Source organism: Vanessa cardui, chromosome 16 (genome assembly GCF_905220365.1).
Source record: "Vanessa cardui chromosome 16, ilVanCard2.1, whole genome shotgun sequence".
Lineage (NCBI taxonomy): Eukaryota > Metazoa > Arthropoda > Insecta > Lepidoptera > Nymphalidae > Vanessa > Vanessa cardui.
The window spans coordinates 1,251,831-1,270,370 of NC_061138.1; the positions used below are offsets into that span (position 1 = coordinate 1,251,831).

At 34.7% G+C, this 18,540-nt stretch overlaps 1 protein-coding gene across 2 annotated transcripts in view; it reads right to left on the bottom strand.

Annotated features, from left to right (window-relative positions):
- Positions 1–506: 506 nt before the first annotated feature.
- The window catches only part of LOC124536066 (adenylate cyclase type 2-like), a 225,159-nt gene continuing 207,125 nt past the window's right edge, over positions 507–18,540 (bottom strand). For both annotated transcript variants that reach the window (XM_047112496.1, XM_047112495.1), the window contains exons 10-25: positions 14,521–14,716; positions 14,063–14,230; positions 12,852–12,979; positions 12,697–12,752; positions 11,914–12,075; positions 10,970–11,117; positions 9,748–9,831; positions 9,092–9,205; positions 8,071–8,237; positions 7,385–7,556; positions 6,902–6,967; positions 6,002–6,151; positions 4,820–4,921; positions 4,200–4,311; positions 3,414–3,558; positions 507–2,442 (exon numbers count right to left, since the gene is read on the bottom strand). In XM_047112496.1, the coding sequence (XP_046968452.1) occupies positions 2,328–2,442; positions 3,414–3,558; positions 4,200–4,311; positions 4,820–4,921; positions 6,002–6,151; positions 6,902–6,967; positions 7,385–7,556; positions 8,071–8,237; positions 9,092–9,205; positions 9,748–9,831; positions 10,970–11,117; positions 11,914–12,075; positions 12,697–12,752; positions 12,852–12,979; positions 14,063–14,230; positions 14,521–14,716 (2,085 nt within the window). In that variant the 3' untranslated portion in view covers positions 507–2,327. The remainder of the gene's footprint in view (positions 2,443–3,413; positions 3,559–4,199; positions 4,312–4,819; positions 4,922–6,001; positions 6,152–6,901; positions 6,968–7,384; positions 7,557–8,070; positions 8,238–9,091; positions 9,206–9,747; positions 9,832–10,969; positions 11,118–11,913; positions 12,076–12,696; positions 12,753–12,851; positions 12,980–14,062; positions 14,231–14,520; positions 14,717–18,540) is intronic.

The following is an 18,540-nucleotide window of genomic DNA, read 5'->3' on the forward strand; positions in this document are numbered from 1 at the left end:
GTCGAGGAACCGGCAATTACCAATTAAACGCCTCGTATCGTTCGAAATTCAAATTCATTCCGCCGCCGCCCGTCGGATGAGATGCACGTCCAAAATGGTAGCGTGAAATTGGCGATGTATCAAACTCGACATAAAATAAATTGATAATATCGTTATTTTTTAATACCATAGATGATTTCAAATTCATCTATACATGTAATAAAATTGGAGTGTCTGTTTGTAATATTAAAATAGCCCTTTTTTATAACATTTTATACAATTTTTGTCGGTCTGTCTGTCTGTTTTTTCCGGCTCTGGAACAGCTGGGCCGATTATGACGGGACTTTCACTGGCAGATAACTGATATAATAATGAGTAACTTAGGCTACAATATTACACTAGTTTTAAATAAAACTAAATCGTTTTTATTATTACTTTAATTATTCAAAATAATATTTTATTGGATATCATCATATTTTAATTCTTTACATGTGTAAAGAATTAAAATATGATGATGATAATTATATGTATAATAGTTATTTTTAATCATGAAGTATAATTACATACATATAATTAAAAAATAATTTATATCTATAAACATCAATGAGCAAGTCTTTGTCACTACATATTAAATATTATGCTAAATATGACAATTGGATATGACTTAATATGCCAATAGAGAAACTGCTGCCGTTTAAAAATAAAATAAAAACAAGCTTCTAGATTAATTGTATCATATTTGGTTTAAGATTAAAAATATTAATTAAAGCTATACTCATCATCAAAACGTCAAAACGAATGTTAAATAACTAGTTCGTGTACAGTCGGGGTAAGATAAGGTTCGTCACCTTAAGATCTATTTTCGTGTGCTCGAGAATATCCGACACTGACAGACATATTTTGATAATTAAGTAGAAGATATCATAGTCCAAGATTTTTAGATGTCCTCTCAGATGGCGGCTAACGCTCGCGGTTTCGGGCGACAGAAACTCGGTTTTATACTTAGGAGGCGTCCTCTGATATAATCCGAAAAATCACGTAGGATTTTATGCAAACCGGACCGATTTTTGGTGATAAAATTCCTGGACTATCATATCTAATTTAAATTTGTAATGACTGATTACGTCATTAAAAAGATTTCATCTATACATAAAATAAAATTGGAGTGTCTGTTTGTAATATTAAAATAGCCCTATTTGACTAACGGCATATACACGGTACATATGCCAAAATAAAATATTTTCTGTTTGTCTGTCCGTCTGTTTGTTCCGGCCAATCTCGGGAACGGCTGGACCGATTTTGACGGAACTTTCACCGGCAGATAGCTAATAAAATGAGGAGTAACTTAGACTACACTTTTTTTTGTTAAATTCAAAAGCGTACAAGGTCGCGGGCTCGGCTAGTGTTGATGTAAAACTAAACGTAGTCAAAATATGTTACACTATTTCAAACCAAGTTATCATGCTATGTAAGTTTTATTTTATGTATGTGCTTCGGTTTCAAAAGGTACTAAGAGCTTACTTGATAAAGCAATGAGTTTGAAAACTGACAAAGGTTTTCTTAGTCTGACTGTACACAATTGTATGTTTTAAATGCAAATATTAATTATAAAATAACTCTTATATTTTATTTTGTATAATTTACAAATGTTCACTTAATATATGTTAAACGAAAATTTGCAGGAAATTCGTATGTATTTAAACAATTACATTTTTTTTAATACTGGACCAGTTTATATTAAAAAAATCTTTTTTTTTCGTGTTAATATAAAACAAAATTCGTGCGTCTAATATCTTAATCTCAGTGAAAAATAACAATAAAAAAGGCTTACAATTAATCATTAAATCACAACGCAATTTATAAATATTCAATAATTATATAATTTATTAGTGGTTTTTATTAGGAGTATTCAATTCAACTAATAAATACTATGTAGATAAAATCTAAGGTCTACGTTAAAAATAATTTAATTCACTGCATTTACATAGTAATATTTGGAAATATTCTTATAACATATAATATTTGTTCAATCAAGGCGAGTATAGTCGTAGCAAAATAAATTATGCAAAAATTCTAGGCCCTGAAATCACTACTGAATTGAATATTTAAAAGTTAAAATTTTACTAATATAATATAATATTAATAATTAAAATACAATATTGTCATACACTTATTACTAATAATAATTTAATGTTTTAATTATGTTTTTTGACATTGTCATATATATATAATATATTTATTAGCTAGTGGGTTTTATGATTTTAAAGCATTTATATGTCAATATAACACTAATAATACGAAGAAGTCATTTCATTGATTATACTAAAAGGAAATTACTATAATCCTGTTCACTGTCCGGCCCCTATATTGGGGGTTTTCACAAAATACGTCACTAAAGTCCCTTTACCTTTCACGAAAGTCGGCCCCCGACATTCGCAAGTGTAACCAGCTTTCATCAGCACTCTGAAACAATTGCAACAAAAATCAAAATTAAATTTAGAACGAACACTACATTGGATCCAAAAGTTGGCCGTTTGAACCAATGTTGTAATATAATCATGATAATTTTGTTTCTATTTATTTAATTTCAAACCGACTCAACTCAACGCGCGAAACTCAAAACTAACGCAAATAAGCACTCCAACCATTTATTACTTTATTATTATTAGTTACATTATTTAGCAAAAGGAAATGAAAATTCAGTTATATTTTTTCTATTGTTAAATAGAAAACAGCTTATAAATTATTGAAATATCCCTTTACTTATTAAGTGGTTTTAAAAATAAACAATTTATCCCTTCAACTTTATTGTAGCTATTTTGACGATATACGATTTTGCTATTATTTTTAGATAGGGATTAAAAGAACTCCATGCATACATTTTGACTGAGGGGATTGATTCCACTGAGGGCTATATGCCGAGATAATACTAAAAATGTTAAATTATACGTTTTATTGAGCTTAATGTTGTGCTGGCTGTAAAGATTAATAAGAGTGATAACTATCAAGTTGCTTTTTTTAAGATATGGTACGAAAGGACAGCTCACATCTTTTTTTGTGTTCTTGAGTCCAAATACCCCTCTCAATCCGAAACGGATTAAAAGAAAATCAAGTGTGTCTAATCAAGTTACTGCAATACGATTAAGTTGATATTCGTGTGACAGAATATCTTTATACAGAAATAACATCCTCACTATTGTTTCTATTACCACAAAGAACGAAGTTAATTAACCGCGTGGATGCAGCGAATTGTCATGCCATGTCATGTTCTTACCATTTGTCATTTTGATATGTTTTATACCATTACGTATGATAAGTATCATACGTAATGGTATAAAACATATCAAAATTTAAAATTTAATATCTGAATTTTTAACGTTGTTTTTCTTCTACCAATAAACTGAATGGACATGGGGTAAGAAGGCTCCACGTACTTGGCCGTGTCCTCGGTGACGTGTATGCGGCCCATGAGGCCGGTGGAGTCCATGCGCGAGGCCACGTTGACGGTGTTCCCCCAGATGTCGTACTGCGGCTTCTGCGCGCCCACCACGCCCGCGATCACCGGCCCGTGGCTCAGGCCTGGCGGGTTACACGGCTCACGTTTAAGGTGTAATAGTGTACACGCAACGTACAGCAACGTCGAGTAAAGCATCTACACCTTGGAGTGGCATACTACACCGAAAACCAGTGTACTAGACCATGGAGGACTGACAAAAATCAGTACAGTTTGACTAATCAGTATATTTAGCTAAGTGCGAACGTCTTGCGAATAAGACAGACGTATAGCAATGTACACGCTTCGCCGTTCGCAGCGCTCGAACATTCGCGTCGGCGAATTTCCCATGGCCAGGCGATTAAACATATTTTTGGCAACTAGCGACACTTAGCTAAACATACTGATAAGTCAAACTGTAGTGATTTTTGCCAGACCTCCATGGTCTAGTACTACACCGGTTGTCGTGGGTACGCCACTCCAAGGTCACGGGTTCGATACCCGGCCGATTCGATATTCGATACAGAAAAAGTTTTCTATGTTGTCTTGGGTGTTTTCGGTACCGTAATTAGTTCTTCTTCTTCAATTTTTCATAACACATATGCTTTGGCTACTTACATTAGGATCAAAGTATTGTATGTGATGTTATCCAGTATTTATTTCTTTATATGTATGAATATTTAGACAACGATAAATCATATCTGACTAAACCCTAATAGAAACCTACCTATCCTTAATTTGAACCTCTGGAAGGATTCCCTGTTGATCTGATCAAGAATAGTCATCAGCGCGATCGCGAACTCCACGAGGACGGCCACCGTGTGTTCCTCTTTGCCGTCCTGGAAAAGTAAAAGTAAAAATGATTAACGTAACAAAACATAATTTACTTGGTGGTAGGGCTTTGTGCAAGCCCGTCTGGGTAGGTACCGCCCACTCATCAGTTATTCTACCGCCAAATAACAGTACTCAGTATTGTTGTGTTCCGGTTTGAAGGGTGAGTGAGCCAGTGTAACTACAGGCACAAGGGACATAACATCTTAGTTCCCAAGGTTGGTGGCACATTGACGATGTAAGGAATAGTTAATATTTCTTACAGTGTCATTGTCTATGGGTGGTGGTGACCATTTACCATCAGGTGGCCCATATGCTCGTCCGCCAAACTTTTGCAATTACTTCAAACTTAACTACTTATTGAGAGAGTAAAGTTTTTTTAAATAACGAGTATACTCTAAGGCGTATAAAAAAATGAAACGTTAAGTGTAATAAGTAGTATAAGCAAGTTTGTTCTTTCCGTGAAAGGGTTTTAAAGGCTATTTTGGTATAAATAGATATTAAAATACTACTTACAATTTGTTCTTCCTTCCCGGGCCTCAAACCTGAAGCGATCATGTAAGTGCTGCCGATCGTCTTAATCTTCTCAATACAACTGAATTTTGGCTTTAGAAGTAACTGAAAGAGGAAGCAATTGTTACTTTCTGGTAATGCCATTAATATTTGAATTAAACTAAAATATGCCTTATTCCAGTAGATTTAAGAAGCAATTTTACATCTTCATTTAACAAGGTATTCAAAAAGCTATCAAAGATTCGGAATGTAGATGCAAGACTAACAATAAAGTCATTAGCTACTCTTCCGGGACAGGATTTAGAGGAGGCTAACTAAGTAACTAGGCTATCTATTTTGCCCTAGGGAAACATAGATAGCCTAGTTATTTTTTTTTTAATAATTTTAAGAATTTATATCGGTAAGGTTTGTTTACAATTGATTTACTCTTCTTTTCAGTAACTTTTAAACTACATTTCTAAACCCATCGTAACTTCTATGATTGTGGCCCTCTCGTGCGGAGGCCCCAGGTCAGTCGTACCGACGCTGTCCTCTCCTCCAACTACACTACAAAATGCTGTTAGTCAAATACCTTATGAAAGTCATAAATAATCTCAATATCTAGATATCTATAGTATAATATAATCACATAATATCTTTCTTATGGAGTGCCCTATCGTAGTTTCAAAAATCAAAAATCAAAATCAAAATAAACTTTATTCGAGTAGGCTTTTACAAGCACTTTTGAATCGTCATTTTACAATTAAGTGAAGCTACCACCGGTTCGGAAAGTAGATTCTACCGAGAAGAACCGACAAGAAACTCAGAAGTTACTCTTTTTTAACATTTAAAAAATACAACGTCATGTTAATTAAATACAATTATTTCAATTTTGACGACCTCCGTGGTCGAGTGGTGTGTACACCGGTTTTCACGGGTACGCCACTCTGAGGTCCCGGGTTCGATTCCCGGCCGAGTCGATGTAGATTACCATTACTTTTCTATGTTGTCTTGGGTCTGGGTGTTTGTGGTACCGTCGTTACTTCTGATTTCCATAACACAAGTGCTTCAGCTACTTACATTGGGATCAGAGTAATGTATGTGATATTGTCGCATATTTATTTATTTATTAATTAATGTTGTCCTGGTTGCCCTATCCCTAAATCTGTTTCTACCCAATTGAACTACAAGATGCCGTTAGCCTACCTTGTCGAAGTCGCAAATGATCTCGTTAAGCAGCCTGAGGCACTCGAGGCCTTGCTTGTTGACGTCCGTCTCGTCGTAGAACTCCTTGTAGTTGGGGATGGAAGCGAACATCACCGCTATGCTGGAGTACCGCTCGTGATACAACTCCTCCTGTGAATCCATTAGTAAGAATATTTTCGGTTCCTCTGGAGGAAGAAATTTACGTCGCAAGACTTGATTGGTATATTCAGGTGAATCTTCCAACGCTATAGTTACAGAAGGTCAAATAAATGATCAGTAAATGATAGTCTGCGATAAGAAATCGTTGAAATTTAAGTGTAACACAGAGGCAAAATCGTGGTACAACTCCTCCTGCAAAGGATCCATTAGTATTAGTAGAAGTTAGTTAAGTTAAGTAGTCCATTAGTAGAATTTTACGTCGCAAGACTTGATTGGTATATTCAGGTGAATCTTACAACTCTGTACTTAAAGAGGGTCAGATAAATGAACAGTAAATGATAGTTTGCGATAAGAAATCGTTGAAATTTAAGTGTAACACAGAGACAAAATCGTCAGTTGTGGTAATAAACGGTTATATTAATTACTATGTAGACACGTGATAGATTATCAAAGTATAAATGGTATTAGGTAACATCACTTTTAGGAATGTATTTATTTATTTTTATTGCACCCTTAAAAAACTAAAAATTAAAACTAAAAAATACATTTTTGTTACATAAAAATTGCATGAGGTGCAACAGGCGACATTATCGCTAAGCAGCGATCTCTTCCAGGCAACCTTTGGGTAAAGGATCATAATATTGGTGTAAATGGGAAGGGTACAGTAACTTATATGTAGTATAAATACATAATAAAATAGTAAACAATACACAAATTCTTGATGAGTAAAATGTTTAATACCTTGGACGCCACGGATGTTAAGAAATGTTGCGCCACGTGAGCCGGCAGGATGTTTTCTAGCAGAATCTTAAATAAAAACAAAATTCATCAGTTAGGATATAACCTAACATCGAAAATTATGGATTCTACTCAGGGTCTACAAAATAATAAAGTAAAGTTAAAAAAAGTAAAAAAAGGAAACGAGTTAGGTGGAATACTAAATATACTTGGCATGTGTGTTTTTTTGTTTCCATTGAATCCACCCAGGAACATGGGAAATAACATTCCACCTTTGTAAAAGGTTTAAGGTTACAATCAATTTATTTCAGGCTTATTTCAGGCTGATTCATAAATGAAGCTGAAATTGATTCAACTGAAGCTGATTCAAATCAAATGTAATTACGTATATTAAAGAAACTTATAGTGTCTTCCATATCGAAGATATAATTTTAATACATTGTCTAAGAGTGCAGAAATATTTTGACTGTAATATTAAAATGAAACCTTATTGATTCCTCTCATCGTTTCCACTTCTTCCTGTTCGAACTTCAGCTTGTCCTTCCACAGGAAATCAGTTCTGGATGTAAACTCAATCTGCCTGTCCAGGATATGCAGCAGAGCGGCGAGGAACACCAGTACGAGGCCGGCTTTAGCGGAGTATGGGAGCATTGAAAATCTGTAACGGTAAAACAAAAGTCAGTGCTACTCTAAAAAAAACAATTCACTTAAATATCAGTATAGTACGACACAATTTCAATGTAGCAGCGACAAATTAAAATAAAAAAAATCAATCATTAATATTTGGTTATGTGATATAACAAAATATTACGTTTGCATTGAGATCTTTTTCAAATATTAATTAATAAATATTGCCGATGTTAAATCTAAGTTGTGTATGTATTGTATGATATGAACTATAAAAAAAAATGAAAGATATGATTTTAGTGGTGCTTGTTCGGGTTCTAAATCAGACTCATCATCGTCCTGTAACCACTAAGCATGAAACAATATTGCAGAACACTTTTTGCGGAGTCATCACCAGTCATCATCATTTTTTTGCGGAGGCTTTCGAATTAATTGTATGTAGAATAAATACTAATGTAATAAGATACTATAAATTTACCCTAATAAAAACCTTGTTAAGAATTTTCATACGATCACACAATCCTAAAACAAACTCGTATACTTACTCTGTATTTGTATCCTGCTTTTGGTACTGACTGAACAGTTCCGCTGACGCGAACAGCGTGATGTGCCCCAGTAACGTCAGGAGCATCAAAACGAGCTTCAGAACGAAACCGACTCGAAGGAACACCGATATCGAAGCTAACGTCAGCACTGAACTGTAGAGGTAGCTCTGAAAGTAGGAAATTATTATATTCAATCAATTACATGAACGAAAAAAGATATGGGACCAATAATGTCTCCCTAGGTTAATTTTGGAGATTTTTTCTATATTATCCGGGCAGGCATATGAGTCCATACCACCTGATGGTAAGTGGTAGTAAAATCCAAACACGAAGACGACTAGTACAGACAGCAAGAAAGAGCTGCACTAGTCACCCTTTAATAATAATACATTTTTATATAAATAATGTCAAAAGATGCTAAGATAAGTATTCATATAGATTTTCTCTCTATTTTTTCAAACTTATACTCCAATGATTAGTGTATAGATTTAATTACTATTAGAAAGATATAACACACTGTGGATTAATGACTTTACGTGCGTCATTATTCTGTAAATTCCGATTACTTAACTCCAGGCTTTTATCGATAATTCATTGATTGAAAAATTTAACAAAATTTTATTAGTTTTGCTGGCGCTTCGAAATCGTACATTGTTAACTAAATTTAGCATATATAAATAATTTGCTCTATTTCATTCATGACTCATTTTTTTAAATCAGATCCTTTATTTTTTTGGCGAATCATTTATAAATTATAATTTAAATGTTTTGCAAACAAATTGTATAATATGTATTAGTATTACGCAATAATAAAAACTCCAGAGTATTCTTGAAAATAAGTATTTTTATGAAAAATAAAAATTACTTCAATTTAATTAGATTTTTAATAGTTTAAGCTTTATTAACTAATAGGATATTGTTTCGTCTTTACCTAATTATATCCATATTGAAGGTGAGCAGGTAAGAATAATTTACATAACTACCTTAATTAATTGAAATATAATAATAATGATATACTCACAGGAGCAGAGTCAACATCAATTTCCATCGGCAAATCGGTGAGGGCGGTATCATTCCAAGTGGAGTTTACAATTTTACTATTAATGGGAAATTCTTGAATAATATATGTTTGGAACTGAAATAAAAGATACGTATTATATTACAATTTGTTCGTCCTAACTTCGCTTTAAATTGAGTTTTCCGATAATACTTTCATAGTTATTCCATGAAAGTCTGTAAGTAGTGCAATAAGATCTGAAATGTAAATTTTTCTGTTATTTTTAATATAGAAAGTCTTACAAAAATAACAACTTGGATGGCTAAGATTATTATTGTTTCCAAAATATACAATAGCATTTAAATGCCAAGCCCGTCTGGGTAGGTACCACCCACTCATCAGTTATTCTACCGCTAAACAACAGTTCGCCGTATTGTTGTGTTCCGGTTTGAAGATTGAGTGAGCCAGTGTGACTACAGGCACAAGGGACTTAGCATCTTAGTTCCCAAGGTTGGTGGCACATTGACGATGAAAGGAATCGTTAATATTTCTTACAGCGTCATTTGGGTGATGGTGACCACTTTCCATCAGTTGGCCCATATGCTCGTCCGCCAACCTATACCATAAAAAATGTTATTAATTAATATTGAGATCGTTTAATCTAAAAAATAGTCAATTACCAGATTAATTACAGCGCAGAAGCTGATGAGGATCACGGATATAACAAACATAGTGAGTCTGATGTAACAGCTGTTGGCAACCACCTGGAAAATGCAATAAAAATAATTTAGATCATCCTTAATTTTAAAATATCAAAGCATTTAAAATAAATGGAAATATTAAATTAAATTAAAAAAAACTGGCCATTACTTTAGACTTTACAGACCGTAATTAGTTGAGGTAAAGTATAAGAGCTGGCAAAATTAAACAGTTCCATTTTATAGTGGAAAAAATATCTTTAATACCAGTTATAATACTATTGATTAATTACTTATAACTCGCCAAAGCATATCGTGATAATTTAAGAGAAGATACTAGTTACTGAAAACAGGTATCTAGATCAGGGACTATAACGATACAATTTTATGTATCCAATCGAGTTAGACTGGCTAGGTACATACTTGGCATAAGTAGACATTATGTCTCAGATTTTTTTACTAAAAGGGGTAAACTTCCTATTGCTAGCAAAAAGCCCCACACCCAAGTAAATACTTTTAACGCGTTTGGTGCGGCATCATTTTTTGGCTGCGATACGGGGCGTTGAATATCTCGTATGAAAACTATCATCATACCGGTACGGGGCTTATTAGACCCCGTAACATATAAGAAACTGAAACTCGATGCGAAGTGATGCTGTAATGTGATCGAATTTTATTTTTTTGCGGTACATGGTGTAAGAGACATCGTATTAAGTAGATACACCATCAGTCTGTTTTTTAAAGACATCCTATAAATATATTTATCATTTTCCTACAGAGGCCAAGCGTTTCGACAGCAAATGGAGCAAAAAAGTAATTAGATATAATACACGAATATTTAGTCCCCTTGGAGCAGTGTTGCAAAAAGCTTCATCAAAAGTATAACACCTCGCCTCATTGCCTCCACTGGTGACAGGAGGGCTGGTTCGTTTTTTGCCCAGAGGATCGGAATTGCGATTCAACGGGGAAATGCTGCTAGCATTTTTGATTGATGCAAGATTTATACAGTAACTAATTTTAGTATATTTAAGCATTTAATGTTGTTAATTTTTATGTTAATAAATTTATTATTCTTTCCTACAATATAACAAATAGACGTTACGGCCTTCGCACAACAGTTAAATCTGTTTATCTTAGCTGCACCGCAAGGGAGACATACGAGGCGTATTAGACCTCGCTCCGCTAACATATTTCAATAGCTTACTTGTCCAGGCTTAGTGCAGTTGTCTACGTATAGTTCATCGGGTACGTCGGACAGCAGAAGACCAGCTCGCCCGTCCGACCACGACAAGTACACGAAGACCAGCAGTGTGATTAACGTTGGGCCAAATGACGCGTAAATGATTACACTTCTGCAAATGATAACAGTATTAATTACTATTATTATTTGTAGCAGTTCTGTTCCGTAAGAATTGCGTTATGGAAACGCACTCGAACTCACAACTCACCGAATAACATGAGCATTGATTTTAGCATATCAAGGGTGAGAAATGAAAGTAATTCTTATAGAATGGCACTGTAGATTAATACCAGACAAATATAATTCGACAGCAAAATTTTTTTTTTTTTTTGTTATTATTTAGTTTTTCTTCAATAGAACAATTTAAAGGAAAGGTAAAATAGTGTGTACACCGGTTTTTATGGTACACCACTCCTAGGTCCCAAGTGCAATTACCAGCTAAGACGATGTACAAAAATTAATTTTTTTCTATGTTGTCTTGAGTCTGAGTATTTGTGGTACCGTCGTCACTACTGTTTTACCATAAGACAAGTGCTTTAGCTAAGTAAATTTATTTAATAGATAAGTATGTTTTTGTTATTGATTATGAATATATGTAAACACTGATTGGGAGTCACTGCCTACTAAGATACAGGATCTCCTAGTTTAGGGGCAGGGTATGTGTACACGTTACATATACCAAAATCACATTTTTACAATTTTTGTCTGTCTTTCTGTTAGTCTCTCTGTCTGTTTGTTCCGGCTTATCTCTGGAACGGCTGGACCGATTTTGATGGGACTTTCACCTGCAGATACCTAATATAATAAGGAGTAACTTAGGCTACAATAATTATTTTTTTGTTCCCAACGCTTACAATGTCGCGGGCACAGCTAGTAATAAATACATTTTGTTTTAGTGTGATACTTACTTAGCAACCGTCAGCAACTGTATGAACGCCAGCAATATGAACAGTCCGGCGGCGCACGCCACGTAGTACTTAAACTGCGCGTCGGCCTGGTTCCTGTACTGCCTCTCCTGCTCTCTGTTCTTGAAGCCCAGAGTAATCCGACGGAGACCCTCGGAGTTATTGCTGGAAGCAGAGATGAGGTTGTCTTTAAAGTTTTTTTCTATGTCATTAAATGACTTAAGACTTTTTGTTACGAAGGTTATACAAAATTGGGTCTTCTACTATGTTTGAAAAAGGACTTGAAAATTTTGATTTTCCTAATAGAAAGTTACAAAAATACATTTCGGAATAATAAACACCCTTTTTGCCATAAAATAAAATCAAGCCCTTTATTCCCTTAAAAACGGTGTCAGTCATTCTGGTTACGTCATAATGATAAAAACAACAGTTGTGTTTGTACGACTGGCTCTCATTGAACGTATATATTTGGTGTTTTTTTTTAAGGAGAAATTAATGAATTGCAATCGCTGTCACGGTGTGTAATATACAAATGCTAGCATTAAAACTCCTGAACAGTTGTTTATCAAAATCTCAGATGATTTTGAAACGACAGTTTTTGCCTATCTGACGCCACACCGTGACACCATAATGTTACATGACTATAAATTACGACTTTTAATTTTAATATATTAAAATAATAATGCCCATTATGACTTCAAAATCAACATGTTATTTATATTTTATACTGTAGTTTTTTTATCAAAATTCATAATTTATTTTGTACTACCGTAAGTGGTACACTACCTGCAATCACAGCAGGTTCTTTGTGGAAGTAAATGCTGCTCGATCATTGCTAAGCTCTGAAATGAAAAAATAATCATGTTTAATTTGACTATAACGACAACACTTAATAAGTAAATAACCTCCATTGACAAACAATAACCAGTATCATCACTTACAGAAATGCCAATGTTTTTAGCCAAAGTTGAGTCAGTTATGTTCGCAAATGGCTTATCAGCGCCCCAACACTCGACGTATTTAGTCATCTTGCTAGAGGGACGAGATCTCGTCGGGACTCCGGGAGTCGCTAAAATTATATCATTATTATAACTATATAACTGCTACAAACAGAGACATTAGTTGTTACTTTAAGCATTCCTTAGTATAAATAATATATTGCAAATCTATAAAGGGAAAATTTACCAATTAATCCTTACAAAAATTCTCTTCGAATCTTTTTAAATATAAATGTGGATTTTAATTTTACGATAAAAAATCATTTTTGTCAAGAAAATTAAAGTCATCAATCTTAAAATTTAAATTCAATCAACATTAAGGAATACGGAAAGGGTTATCCTAATATGAAATGCATTATAAAAACATGCATTACAATAGGATATGTAAAAGTTCCATAAAGTTTTCAGAGGACATCACTGATAACAAAATATAAGAAATGAACACATTTATCATGAATGGAAAATATCAATGAAAGGGAATTCTCTATATCTGTCTAATCTAATTCACAAATCACTCAACCCTTCATGATTCACATGCCTGTATAGGGGGAATATTAATTTGCAACTAACTTAGGGACTCCACAGACATAGTACTTAGCATCCGAAGATAAAAAGGTTGGGCGGTATCCCTTGGCACGGATGAATCTGTATCGAAGTCTAAGGAAATAAAATCAAGAATATTTTAGTCCATCTTTTTAATATTCAATAGACTTCTAGCAAAGACTGTTTTAATATTATTTTATACAAGAACAGCCTGCAAATTTGCCAGGCTAAGGCCTCCTCTGCTTTTGAGAAGGTTTGGAACATATTCAACCACGCTGTTCCAATGCGGGTCGGTGGAATACACATGTGGCAGAATTTCTATGAAATAAGGCACGTGCAGGTTTCCTCACGATGTTTTCCGTCACCGGTGCCCACGAGATGAATTATGGACACAAATTAAACACATGAATTTTCAGTAGTACTTGACTGGGTTTGAACCCGTAATCATTGCTTAAGATGAACGCGTCCTAACCACTGGGCCATCTCTTATAATATTTATTTTTATTATTGTTTGGTACGAATTTATTACTGTACCACGTTCAGTCATTCTAAAGCATTAAAAAGTTAACAATAATACCAAAATTTACAAATATAATGATGGTCGTTAGTACCTGTTCCCATAATAGGGCTAATAGCTCCAATGATGGAACCGCTTCTACTTTTAGGCTTGGCCACTACAGCTCCATTCCCAAGGGCCTCACCAGGACTGGTGGCATTATTGTTATCAAATGCAACTGTCTTAGGTCCATCAACTTTAACCGATGCTCTTCTGCTTAGGTCTGAAATGGTCAGTTTATATTCTTATTAAGATGTAGGTATTTGGTTTATAATTTTTGGGTCATATCGAAAAGAATTTTGGAATCAGTTGAGAAGAGTTTCGTGTTATTACAATATGACGATGAATAAAACAGAACAAGCCTTAGTAATGTTGATACATTGTTTCACCTCCGGAATGGGCACTGCTGGCTTTTTAGTCGGTATTTAGCCTTCAGCAGCTGCGAACCCCACATACCCCCATATATGGAGGAACAATATAATGCGTTTTTCCAACGAAAAAAATATGGCTCACCTCCAGGATTTCTCAAGGATTCAACCCTCGACACTTTGTGACATTCTTGTTCTATGAAGCTGTTCTGTGATGGACAAGGACTGATGTTCTCTTTCGGCTTCGTAGGAGATACGTCTTGGTATATCGAAGACACGATGCTGGCCTTACGGTCGACAGTACACACTGATAGACGCCCATTTTCTGATACCCCTGATTTCTGAAATACATTTTGGTTATTGATTAGAATTGTTTACTCCAAAATCAAAATCAGAATGATCTATTATTCAAGTAGATTTTTACATGTACTTTTTTATTGTCATTTTACAAAACTATATTTAATATTGAAATCGAGTACTGCCGATTTCCACAACCAATAGAAGCAGCCTATCGCGCCATTCAACGTTATCAACCGACTTCCAAAAGGAGGAGGTTATCAATTCGTCTGTATTTTTTTTTTGTCGCTATAGATTCTCGCGTCAGTTCAACTCGAGAAAACAAGTGCATGTAGATCGACGTGTCAAATTGACGAATATATTAGGTCATACGATATTACATGTTATTACGTTTGTATAAAGATCATATTTACGTAAGAAATAAATATTGATAATTTGGGATACCGTACTTAATTCGGATGTGATCGGTTTTACGAATTTTGCCGATGTTACATCTAAGTTGTGTCGTACTGTACAATGCTTCTATATTGAATAAAGGAATATGAGTTTAGGCTAAGGGTAGTAATAAATAAATAAATATGAGACAAAATCAAATACATTACTCTGATCCCAATGTAAGTAGCTAAAGCACTTGTATTATGTAAAATCAGAAGTAACGATGGTACCACAAACATCCAGACCCACGACAACATAGAAAACTAATGATAATCTACATTGACTCGGCCGGGATTCGAACCCGGGACCTCGGAGTGGCGTACCCATGAAAACCGGTGTACACACCACTCGACCACGGAGGTTGTCAACAAACAAACTTATGCAGTGGGGTTTAAAATGTACAAATTTTAAATACTGTTTTTACGTTTTGACGTTAAGAGTCCAGAAATACACAATATTCATTGTATATCTCAAGCACATATTGCGTTCTTAAGAGCGCAGTCTCTAAGCGTGGGAATTTATTTTCGAACACACACATAGGTATTTTACAATAATACATTTGCATTTTTCGGTGTATCGTACGCATTCCCTGAAATACTTAGTTGCTTTTTGTCGATGCAACGAATAAATTATAATTTCATTGCGCATTCACAACGTAGGATTTATAAAAATACATTTAAATACGAGCAATGTAATTAGCTATGAGGTTGTCACTCGCAAAATCAATTTTAAATTGTTTGTTAGCAAAGGGTGCGGTCCGAGTGCAATAAGATGCCTAATATACCTAATGATTTTTAGATTTTCAACTGCTTTTGTTGCTTCTAAATAAATAATTATTATTTTGAGAATATTTTAGACACATTAAATAATCGCTTACTAATATTTAATAAATAAAAATAACGGAAGCATATATTAATTAATTTTTTTTTTTTTCATTTCACTAAAATCTATTAAATAAACACAAAAAATATTACAATTTGACAATTATTACGATAACAGCGATATGAAAAAAATATCTAACACAATTTTTTTATATAAATTACAATCAGAAGCAGAAAAAACTAATAATACATTTACAAAAAAATAAAACAAAATTTTTGGTGTTATGGGGGATAAAAAATCTTTGTCTTTGTTAAACAAGTCAATAACACAAGAAAATGTTTTTTATGAAATAATTCAATTAAAATTATTTTATATTAGGTATATAAAAATAAAGGGGTTGGGCCGTTGACGGGATCTGGTCATAAAAAGTACTAAGCATCAATATACAGAGGAATGTATATCAACATTTTTGCTTAGCACTATGTACTAACTAATGTATTAATAAAGCAGTTAAATATTTAAGAATTAAGCAGACTAACGTCATCAACATCATGAGCAATGGTATGAGTTACCGTTCGTTTTAAATTTGGAATTTAGAAAAAAAAATTAGGCAACTGTGAGGCAGCAAATCCTCCACAAAACAGCAGCTCCAAAGCAGTAAAACTCTCCAGTTAAGTCAACCGAGAAATATAATAATACTTTGGAATATAATTTTAAAAATATATGACGATAGAGTGACTTTCATTAAATGATTGAGCCGTGTAGTTTTTTCTGTATGATCTGTTAGACGAGCATGTATGAGTTACTACTGTGATCACAGGTATTCCGTTAATGTCTACTGCGACGTCTAGTAACACTAAATCAAATGCCTATGCAGCTTCTTCCATTCCATGTACAACATTAATCGTACAGGTTTTTAGATTGACAGGGTATTGCAAAATAAGCAGAAACCTGTTTTAATCCAGCATAACCAGTACCTTTCGACATAAAACCAGACACAGCAGTCTCATTTATATTCAGGTTTCCACAATTTTCATCCTCACAATTTTGCATTTCTAATTCGACATTACAAATTTTGTACATTAATATTTAAGATTTTACAGAGGTAAATTCAGAATGCAAATCCTTTTTTTTCTTTTAAAAGTTGAAGATGCTTGAAATCATGTATCCAAAAGCCGAATTGCGATTTGTGATTTTCTGTAATTGCTCGTAAAAGTGTACCTAAAGGGGCGCAACTTCATCTCAGTGCCCCAAGTCATCCACATCTGCATGTGGTGCACCCTGATCTACGAGGCGACCCTGGCGACCGATTGATGGTAGGATGAACATCTAAAACAGCGTATATAAGTGATACAGACATAGTCACCTATGCGTGAACGCCCTGCGATTTCCAGCCTGAAAGCCAAGCTTGGCGAGTATAGCATTTACTCCAAAAGAGGGACCAAAATGTCCACGGCCCCACTATTCTACTATTCTTGATTACGGCGGTGGCCACAGTAAAACTCCGTGTTACGAACGGCCCCACAAACAAACTAACCCTACAACAACAACAGCCTGTAAATTCCCACTGCTGGGCTAAAGGCCTCCTCTCCCTTTGAGGAGAAGGTTTGGAACATATTCCACCACGCTGTTCTTCGGTTTCCTCACGATGTTAACCTTCACCGCAGAGCACGAGATAAATTATAAAGACAAATTAATCTCATGAATCAGCGGTGCTTGCTGGGTTTGAACCCGCAATCATCGGTTAAGATGCACGCGTTCTAATCACTGGGCCATCTCGACTCAACTAAACTTAGGTTTAGGTTTATCGTATTAACAAACGATTAGGTTTGATGAACATCTGGTGCAACTGGAAGAGGAACTGAAATATATAAGATAATACCTATGAGGTATCTGCGAAGTCCGAAGAGAGGGAGAGGACAAAACCACTTAGATTCGGGTCCTCTTATGAACTTCAGGGAGGGAAACCAACAATCTCAAGGCGGGACCGGGTTTCTGGTGCATAAGGACCTCATCAATAACTTCAATACAAATGGGATATTACCATATTTTTTATGTTTCTTAGATGCAGCTCCATATTTGGACATTATCTACGAATGTCTTATGCATGAGTCTCATGATAAAAATAGCCATGTTAATTTTAAATCTCATTAATAACGTTGTCGAAATCTCCATTGAGTTGACAGGGGTTGCGTACTTCTTCAAAGTTGTACAGGTTACGCACCCAACAAGACACCTTCAGATGATGAAGAGGAAAATATGTACCAAGACATATCAGGAGTGGAACTTCCTAGAAAAAGAGGAGCAATCTGAATTCATTCTTTAAGAAACAGCCCAACCGAAGTGGACAGGGCAAAGCTTCGATACAATGACCAAAAATTAGATAGATTTCATCATAAAGGACAAGCGACGGATACTAGGAGATGTCTCTTTAGTCACCGGGCTTAATACCGGAAGTGATCACCAACTCGTACGAGGCACTCTGGATATTCGTTTCAAGCTCGAACGTGCCTATTTGATGAAGTCTACGTTTAGACCAAACATGCTTTAAGCCGGAGATAGCAACCGATTCGCTGCCTTGGAAGCAACAAACGACGTTGACCAGAAACTC